This window comes from Gracilinanus agilis, chromosome 1 (assembly GCF_016433145.1).
Source record: "Gracilinanus agilis isolate LMUSP501 chromosome 1, AgileGrace, whole genome shotgun sequence".
Lineage (NCBI taxonomy): Eukaryota > Metazoa > Chordata > Mammalia > Didelphimorphia > Didelphidae > Gracilinanus > Gracilinanus agilis.
Window position 1 is genome coordinate 368,720,757 of NC_058130.1, and position 10,789 is coordinate 368,731,545.

The 10,789-nt window shown below is 33.3% G+C and overlaps 1 protein-coding gene across 1 annotated transcript; it reads left to right on the top strand.

Annotated features, from left to right (window-relative positions):
• The first annotated feature begins 9,258 nt into the window (after positions 1-9,258).
• On the top strand, positions 9,259-9,971 carry LOC123231483 (peptidyl-prolyl cis-trans isomerase A-like). Its single transcript, XM_044657748.1, has one exon. The coding sequence runs from the start codon at positions 9,259-9,261 to the stop codon at positions 9,751-9,753; it is 495 nt and encodes a 164-aa protein (XP_044513683.1). The 3' UTR covers positions 9,754-9,971.
• The last annotated feature ends 818 nt before the right edge of the window (positions 9,972-10,789 follow it).

Here is a 10,789-nt window from a genome sequence, read left to right on the forward strand (position 1 = left end):
TCTCTGAACTAAATGAAACATGTTTAGTTTTGGTTTTGGTTTTGGTTTTTAAACTGAGCTATTATATGCATTGGGGGCTTTACAGTAAAAAAATAGATTCAATGTGGAAAAATATGAATTTTTTAAATACTATAAATTTTCCAATTCTAGAAATCTTCAAACTCCCATGTTGTCAGGAAGAAATAAATGATTCTAGTACTCGTATACCTACAAAAAGATGAAAGAGAAAGCCATTTAAAAATTATAAACATAAAATTTTAATTAGCAAATTATCATTTCAAGTGTAATCATTTTATAAATTTGAATAGATATTCTTCTAGTGGCTATTTCCCCAAAAATCTATTTTTAAAAAATCATTGATATATTCAGGCCAGGAAACTGATAGTAGTTATGCTTCTTTAGATATTAGACATATGATCTCACATTTAAATTTTTGCACATGTCAAAATATTTCTAATACTGTATCTGTAGTTTATATTTTATTTGTAGTTTATATTTTCATTTTGATTGGTGAAATTTTAGCTTCTTAAAAGTATGATTTTTTATAGACCCTGGTATCAATAGTGAAGTTTTTCTTCTTATTTTTTTAATCTTCCCTCATCAGTAAGATAGATTGGAGATTATTCTTATTTCTTTAACTTGTTTGGCTTATCTTGAATTTTTATGGGCCATTAAAACATTCTTGGGAACTGGTAGAAACACAAACTGTCAACACAGCATTTGGGAGTTAAGAGGGCTTTTTAATCCCAAACTAGTGACCTATGATTCCATTTCTCTTCCTACCTTTCCCTGGAACCCTTTATCAATGTTTATATGAGTCTTCAATTGAATTGATAATGATTCAGAGAGGCAAACTTGATTCCAGCCAAAGGAGATCAGTTAAAAATAAGCAGCACACAAGTCTACGATTTTCTTTCCTCTTGTTTTCATTTAATTTCCCACAGGTATTCATTTGTTTTAATCAGGCTGGTGAACTGCATTAAAAGAATTTACTAATGACTGAGTTTTTCTGTGTCTCTCACATTAAGCAGATAATTTTGTAATAAGAATGTCTTACTATGATATATGAGAGCAGCACACTGAGCAGTCAATATGAACTACAGTTCAAAATGTTCCCTATAATCGATATAACAGAGATTCAGTTTTAAAGTTTCCTCAATCACATAAAGTTCTTTGTAAATCTGTTTGTTAGACAATGGTTTTGAGTAGAATGCCACAAGTATGCAAACTTTGTATCCTTCAAGCATTCAAAAACTATTATGTAAGGGAAGTGGTTATTTGTCAGTCTGCCATAGATATCATTCATAAGATCACAGAAAATTTTCAATTGACACTACTTAGGAGCCAATTTTATACATTCTACTACATATTATGTTAGCTTAATTACTTCAGTACTTATGAATAAAAGTTTACAACGTGTATATGTACCTTTGATTTTTTTGTCAGGAAAAAACACTGTAAGACTTTTGGAACCCACAAGTAAAGAGTTGAAAGTTGTTTTTGGTCACGTGACTTTATTGCTCTCTAAGTCAGCAATGTGAAATATGGGGCAGATGGTAAATGCTCAAGCAGAAACATGCATTTACCAGCAGATGAATGATTTAAACTTACTTCTGAGGAGTTAAAAGGATAGAGTTTGGTGAGACAGTCAATGAATTATCTTCACATATCTCATATAATACAGTATTTGAGCCATTTTTTATATATCATGTCACACAATGGGTCTATTTCATGCAGCACATTATATATATGTGCCACACTACAAATACATACACACACATACACACACACACATCATATTAGCATCTTGAGTGATATATTGGTACCACCAAGACATCAAAGGTTCAGGAGGAAGACATCCAAAGTGATAGGTAGATCCTCTAGAAAAGAAACATAGAAAGTCAGGGGTGAGAATCTCACCAGATGAAAAGGCTTAGAGAAGGAACAGTGTGAGACTCTGAAAGGGCATCTCATACCAAGGAAATCGTAGATTCATTGAAGCATCAAAATGACATACACTGAGGCAATAATATCTAAGGGATCTTAGATAGGCCATACAGTTTCACTTTGAAAAAAAGAAGTGTATTTCATAATTGTGAATGTATAACTGTTGCTTTTCCTTTACAATATCTTATTTGATAGAATTCTTTAAAAGATAATATCTTTCATAGTAAAAAACACTTCATGAATTATTATTTCAAAAAACAAAAATATAAATGAAACTAATTTTAAAAATAAATTGAAATTTCTTAAGATAATTTCTGGAAAATGAAAAAAGGTTTATTGTAACTTTGTCTTAGATGTAAGGAGAAAATAATAGAGCACCAAGTGACTTTTTCCTTGATTTGAAGCCTAATGATTGTCCTTGGTACAATCTATACCAATAATTCTGCTTCTGTTACACTGTCTCATATTATTGCTGGGGATAATTTCCTTGATCAACATAAAAATGTTATAGAAATCTAAAAGCCCCTCAAGTGGGGAAAAAGTGAAATTTATGGTTCAGCTTTTATGGAGAGGCTTATGTTTATGAAGAGATAAAAAATATATGTTGTAGAATATTTATGGTGGGAATGAATGGCCTTCCTGTGGCATTCAGCTGCCAAAGTTGAGCATGATAGAAGTCATCTGTGGTTGTGTTTGTGTAAGGCTGCCTTCTGTGGCAAAGTACATTATCTCCTGTCATTTTATGAACCATTCACTGGAGCAGATTTTTTCTTACTCTCTCTATATATATGTATGCATATATATGTATATATATGAATTACTTTAATCTTTCTTCTCCATGAGAGAAGATATATGTTATCTGCTGTATATACCTGATGAAACACTTATCTTTTTTGATAATTAATGAACCTATTTTAAGTACATGCTAAACAATCCATCTTTTGTGGTTCAGAAATGGATGACAGTGTGATTATGTCTTCGTAAGATAAGTAAATGTGTGTGCTCTTAGATCATCTAGCTTTTAAAATACCAGCAAAACAGAAAGGGGCAAATTATGGCTAGTTCTTAATCTTGGCTTCAAATTTCATGGCTCCTGATATTTTCATTTGATATGTAAATATTATCTCACATTTCATATATTAGAGACTCTGCAGTAACCATTGCAAGTGGATGCACTAATATTTACATAGGAACATTTGAATAAAATGAATGAATACAAAGGAACTTGTAACTATCATTAAGTCCATCACTGATTTAGACCATCTGCCTGAGAACAACTAAAACAAAAATGATGAAATACAGAATTCTATCCTTCTTATCAGTATAGTCCTATATTGGAAACCAGGAAGGGTTATGGTTTTTGTGAACAACAATGAATTGTAATGATTAAAAATTTCAGCTGTGCTAAATCATCTACACCTGGAATAGCATTCTGAATCATCTTGCATGTGTGTGAATGGCTTCTTTTTTTTAAGTGTCTTGAGAATTTAAATTAATCATTTATAAGAAAAAAAAAATCATTAAGACTAGTCTCCAATGCCAAAAAATCTGATTGATTCAGGAGTGGGGAGAGGTGGAGAAAATGCAGTTGCTTTTGTGAGGATAAAAATAATTTGTTAAACTGATTGGTTAGTTTTGAAATCAATTCAAATCAACATGTATTTATTGAGTGCCTGTGATGTGACAGGCACTGTGCTAACAGCTAGAGATAAAGAGTCAAAATCAAGATAGTCCTATGCTTGAGGAGCTTATATTCTATAAGGAAATATAGGAATAGTCTAATAATGAATATTTTGTTTTCCTACATTTTCTTTATGGATATTCCTGCTTTTAATGCATTAGATCAGCTTCAATAAAGGAACAGTAAAATGCATATCTTGTCATAATTGTCTTTTTGGACCATACTAGTAATTTCATTGCTGTATTTAAAGTAAGGGAATTTCTCTTTGCCAGTACATCTAACCAATTTTTCTGCAACTTACAGATTTAGAGTTGATGGGTGGTTTTGAGAAGTTAAATAACTTACCCAGGATCATATAACTATCTGTCCATTATTCCATGCTTCCTCTAGTAATAATAATAACAATATTATTATTTAAAAACAATAATAAAAACAGCAAATTCTAGTAATATTCAGGTTACATAGAAAGAAAATATATCAAAATATGTGAGTTTGGCCAATTAGATCAAAATCATATGGGAATGGTTCAAGATACGTGTCATCTCTTAATCCTGAGACTACAGTTGGCATATCCCTACTTTCATTGTACCAGTGATACTTTCAGTGAGTCTAGAGAGAATGATCTCATCTAATAATTCTAATCAACTGTAAAAATTAGCTTAATGATTTCAACAATAATCTATATAAAACATTAAATAGTTATAAAAAAAAGAATAGTGAGATAGCAACTTGTCCTGCAATCATTTCTATCTGATCCATAATAATAATAATAAAAGAAACAATAATAGCAACAGATGACATTTTAAGCACTTCAAAGCTAATTTTTACAGATTAGGAAACTGAGGCAAACAGAGTTATGTGACAAGCCAATAGTCACATAGCCAATAAATGGTGGAGGTAAGAATTGAACCTAGTTATCTCCTGAACTGAATTCTAGTACTCTTTTCAATAATGTACATTTAGGCTTCAGCTAGTTAGTATTTGTATTTATTTGGGTCTGGAAGAAGATATGAAGATTTGTGATCCCAATCAGTTATTTTTAAACACACACTAGTAGATGTGAAAATCAGGTTGGTAAGGAAGAGACCAAATACAGTCTTTTTTATGTTTTCTTAATACAAACCTTTTTTTAAACCCTAATCTTTCATCTTAGAATCAGTACTCTGTACAGTATTGGTTGCAAGGCAGAAGAGTGGTAAGGGCTTGGCAATGGGAGTTAAGTGCCCAGGGCCACACACCTAGGAAGTGTCTGAGGCCAGATTTGAACCTAGGTCTTCCTGTTTCTAGGCCTGTTTCTCAATCCACTGAGCCACCCACCTGCCCCCAATACAAATTTTTTAAAGCTTTAGAATAGTCTGGATTTGGTTGAGTTCTAAATTTGATGAACTTAGTCATTTATTTTTATTATATAGTGAAAAGAGTGGTAATATTTCCTAGTCAATATTACTTTTTTGAACTTTACATACAGGGAAGCATTCTATGGAGCACATATTACTTTGTAATGCTGTGAAAGGAGCTTTTAAAAAATGAAGGTCTTTTAATTTTAAGTGTATAGGATACAGAGAAGGACATGTTAAGATGACATTTTTCAATGTTATGTTCTTTCTTTTCCCTAAAATCTTAGTAACAGATTTCTTGATTGCTCATCTTTTTTTTTTTGGTTTCCAATCACGAGCTGCCTGATTTTCTGGAGCAAACCATAAAACTATACTAAATCTTTCCACTACAGATTAATAGCCTCTAATCTCAGCTGGGCCATCATTGCTGCTTGGGAATCTTTTCATACATCTTTTAGCCAAATCATATAAGTAGCTATCAATGTTTTTTTTCAAGTTTTCATCTCTCACCTTCCTGAGAAGGCCATGCACATTAATTATTAACTCCCTCTGTTGATTTCTTCATTTCAAAATGTCATCTCATCTTCATTATATTTCCTTCCTTCCTTCACCTGTGGCTCTGAGAAAGAAGTGTCCCTCTTTTGTGTGAAGACACATTTGTGCTCAGTTCAATTCCCACCCATTTCCTTCAAGGTCTTGCTCTAGCAAATAACCTTTTGTTTCCCTAAAACTTCTAGCTGGATTCCACACCTCAAGTCTTGGTCTACATGAATTTCTTCCCTACACAGCTGTCAAGATTATTTTCCCAAAGCATGTCTTGCCATATTAGTCTCCTACTCAGTAAACCCCAATGACTGTTTTTTTTACATCTAGAATAAAAGGTAATCACCATTGTTATTTAAAGACTCTTATTACCTGGATCCACCTACTTTTTCAATCTTATTAAACATCACTTCACTTCATAAGATTCAGACAAATTGACCTTATTTCTCATATGCTTTCCCCCATTCTCCATTTCTGATTTTTGAAATATCTGAGCCCTACATTGGAGTGACTTTGTTCCTCACACCCAATTATTAGAATCTTTTGTTTTAAGAGTCATTTAATGTTCTGTCTTCTACATGAAACATTTCCTGATTCAGCAGCACCTAATGCCCTCCTCCAAAAATTACCTTGCAAATATTATACATATACTTATGTATGTATATGTATGTATATGTCATCCTCTCCTGCTATGTTGTAAGTTCCTCAAAGGCAAGAAATAGCTTATTTTTTCATTTGTCTCTAGTATCTTGAAAAGTACCAGGAACATAATATTTTCTTAATAAATACTTGTCAATTGATTTATATTCATTATCTCCCTCTCTACTGGCTTCTTTTCCTTGTCCTACATACCTACTCTCCTGCCTTATTTTTTAAAAGCCTTTCTTAAAGTCTGACACCCATAACTCATCCTCTCTTTTTAACATCAAACCTCTTGAATTAAAAATAGCCTACACTCACCACCTAAATTTCTTAAGTCTTAACATTTGCTTTCTTTCCATGTTTCTCAACTGAAATTACACCTCTGGAGTTAACATAATCTATAGTCATTTTTTTCGGTCTCCTTCCTCAGTTTCTCTGAAGAGTTTATCATTATGGATTACCTCCTTCTTCTTGAAATTCCCTCTTGGTTTTCATGACACTGAATATCTCTGCTTGACTTACCTTCTAACCACTCCTCTTTCTCTGTTAGCACTATGGCATAGCCATTAGAGCTGAGTCAGACATAAAAGAAGAGAGCTGCCACCAAGGCTGAAGGCAGTACAATATTTAAACAATGGAGCAGCAGTTGACTTTCTAAAACCAGAAGCTGTGATGTAAATAAATAATAATTGATCCAATGAAAGGAATGTAACTACTTGTATATTCTTATGTTCTTCTAAGTATTCTCTCTTTTAGAAAGGGGACTCCTATTTGTGTTTTCTCAGTATATCTTATTTGTCCATGGCTGTGTTTGCAGGTTGCCAATGATCCTGGCATATAACACGTTTAATATTAATAAGGAATGAGCAAGGGAATGGCTCAGTCTGGCTAAAGACCTGAACAAACACTACTGAAAACAGTCCATCTCACTTTGAGTCAAAGAACCTTTAAGAAGTTGAGATAACATTGAATTTTATTTGTACCAAGAGCTTGAGAAACTATAGTTTTAAAAATATATAAGGAATTAACTTTATAAGAATGAGACATTCCCCAATTAATAAATCATCAGAGGATGGAAGTTTTCAGAGTAAAAGGTCATGTCTGTTAATAACCATATTAAAATGCTCTAATCAAGTAACAATTATAGAATAAAGATTAGAAGAACTTTGAGGTACTACCTCACACGCTTGACATTGAATAAAATAAGAAAAAGTGAAATTGAAATTTGTTGGAAGGGATGTTGAAAAAAATCAGGAAAACTAATGACTCTGCTGGTAGAGTTGTCAACTAGTTAAAACATTCTAGAAAGCAATTTGATGCTATGCCTCATAGTCTATTAAAATGTTCATACCTTTTAACCCAGAAATATTTCTACAAGGTCTATACTCCAAGGAGATAAAAGAAAGAAGAAAAAGACACAGATATACAAAAATATTTATAGCATCTCTTTCTGTGAGAGCAAGAAATTGTCAACTGAGTGAATGCTCATCTAGGGAACGGCTAAAATAATGTGGCATATGAATGTCATGAAAAACTATTGTGCTATAAGATGATAAGTGGGTTAGTTACAGAAAAACCTGGGAATGCCATATGAACTGAGGCAAAGGAAAGTAAGAAAAAAAGAACATTCTACACTGTAACAGTTAACCCAACTTTGAAATTCTTATAAAAGGATGAACACAATGACCCAAAAAATTCCAAAGGGCTTATGATAAAGTATGCTATCTATCTCTCATTAGGGAACTCTTAGACTAAAAGTGCAGATGGAAACATTTTTTCTCCTGTCTTATTTTTATGAAACACAATTGATGCTGGAATTTGTTTTGCATGAAGATAAATATTTGTGATAAGTTTTAGGTTTTTTTGCTTTCTCATTAGAGGAGGAAAAGAAGAAAGGAGAGGATTTAGAACTGAAAAAAATTGTGTCTGTGTCTTAAATAAATAAAAGAAAAAGGAAAATGGTTTATGAGAGGACATGGCAAGAGTCACAGAAGTTCAGAAGGCAGGAATATATAGATTAACATTTGCATTGCTGAAAGAAATACCCACATTGATAGATGATTATTTTTTAAAATACAAATTAACTTTACTAACAAAGCAAGGACTGGAGAAGCTATATAGATCCATCTGAGAAAGAGAAACCAAACAGGCTATTAGAGATCTACCCTGAAAAATATACTGGCCTACTAAGATGGGCAAGTTAATTCTATTAAACTTTATTTTAATATGCGTAGCTGTTATTATTATGTGGATTTTCAAAACAGTTCTGGCTGATTCCTTTCCTAAGACAAATAAACTGAACAAACATAAAACTGAGAAAGAAAATTATAAACCAATGCTACTCATGAATATTGATGCAAAAATACTAAATAAAAAAACACCCAAATAGGATCTATCAGTACAAAAAAAGCATTTAAAATGTAGACTTTATCAAATGAATTCCAGAGTGCTTAAATACCAGGTATACAATCGCTTTAATAAGTGTCATCAAGAAGTACGAACAATGTGAATAGGTAGAGGAAGTGACTGTCAATGAGTGGGGATTCCTGATGTGGGAAATCCTCCATTGACAAAGTTTACAAACATCTATTACTTGACAAGTATTTAAATCCAAAAACCTGCCTGAAGTATAGAAAGGTTATGCCCTAGATCAGTGTTAGGGGTAGATTCAGATGTATGTCTCACTGACTCCAAGATTGATGATCAATCCATTACAGTATGCTTCCTCTAGAAATATGAATTGAGTTTTTAAAAATTACATTTCCTACACATTACCACCAGGATTTAAGAGAAAATATCCTTTATAATGATAACAAAATTATCAAATACATTAGTGTTAGAGTATTTAAACATATTAGAAATCTGTACGAACAATTTTTAAAATTATTTTTATAGAAATGGAGGAAAAACTTGAAAAAAATGAATTGTACCTCTCAGTCATCAATTATTTTAGGAAATGCCAGTATTTCCCAAACTAATTTTAAAAGTTAATGTAAATGGGCTTTGCAGACGCCGCCACCTAGAGTTCTCGTCTTCGTTCCGTCCGCCGGACACTGAGCCCCACCGCCTCTGCCTCCACCGTTGCGCCCATCTCAGCCATCTGTGGCCATGGCCAACCCCAACGTGTACTTCGACATATCCGTTGAAAACGAGCCCCTGGGCCGGGTTACTTTCGAGCTCTTTGCAGACAAGGTTCCAAAGATAGCAGAAAACTTCCGGGCTCTGAGCACTGGAGAGAAGGGATTTGGTTACAAGGGATCCTGCTTTCACAGAATCATTCCTGGGTTTATGTGCCAGGGTGGTGACTTCACTCGCCATAATGGCACTGGTGGCAAGTCCATCTATGGGGAGAAATTTGCTGATGAGAACTTCATCCTGAAGCATACTGGCCCTGGCATCTTGTCCATGGCAAATGCTGGACCCAACACAAATGGCTCCCGGTTTTTCATCTGTACTGCTAAGACTGATTGGTTGGATGGTAAGCATGTGGTCTTTGGCCAAGTGAAAGAAGGCATGAACATTGTGGAAGCTATGGAGCGTTTCGGTTCTCGGGATGGCAAGACCAGCAAGAAGATCACCATTGCTGACTGTGGACAAATCTAATAAGTTTTTTTGTTTTGTTTTTTGTCTTAACCACCAAACCATTCCTCTGTAGCTGGAGAGAGCACCCTTGAATTCCACCTGCTCTTATACCCTTTAATCCTTGTGCTCTCACTTGCTGCAATTCTCTTTGGATTTCATTTCCCTTTTCCTTCCACAAGTCTGGCTAGACAACAGAGTTAAGTTTATGATTATGAAATAAAAACTAAACTACAAAAAAAGTTAATGTAAATGAAATGAAAATATGAATAGGGCAGTTCAAATATTTAAATAAAGTCATTAATATGGCATTTAGAAAATAGATAAGAATATTAAGACCTATTAACAAAAGTAAGATGGAGTCACATATCTGATCCTAAAACATATCATAAAATAATAATTATAAAATTTATCTGATCCTGGAGGAAAATAGGGAAATAGGATATTGAATAGAATATTTGTCACTGGGCATGGTAGCCCACATCTCCAATTTCCCTCTATTGTACAAGGCTGAGACTGGTGGATCCTTCTATATGTGGAATTTTGAGTCATGTAAGACTGAAAGTTGCCCAGATAGCTGAACTGATTTCAGTTTTAATGTGGCTTACAACCAGGAACAGAGGGTCAGGTGGCCCAAGAAGGAGAAAACCGAAACAGTTCTGAAAAGCAGATCAAGTTCCATTTCCTGTGATATTTAATGTTACCTACGTTTAAGTGAACATTACATGTCTAGCTTGAATAAGCTAAGGAGATAGAAAGAGACAGAGAGACAGAGAGATTAAAGAAACAGAGTGAATTAATAAGCCCACAATAGAAACAAATTATGCTGAAGAATACAATGAATATTCAAAAAAACTTGAAAATCTAAAATTAGTAAGGCAAACAATAAGTTTGAATCCTTTCTTCACCTTACACAATAAAACTCAAAATGATATAAGTGTAAGAACATTCTAAATATTTTTAGATCATAGGAAAAATGGAAAGAAAAAAATGTATATTTTCTCAAATCTAGAGTAGTTACTATTTTTGGCAACCAAATAGAAGAAAGTGTTGAGAAAAA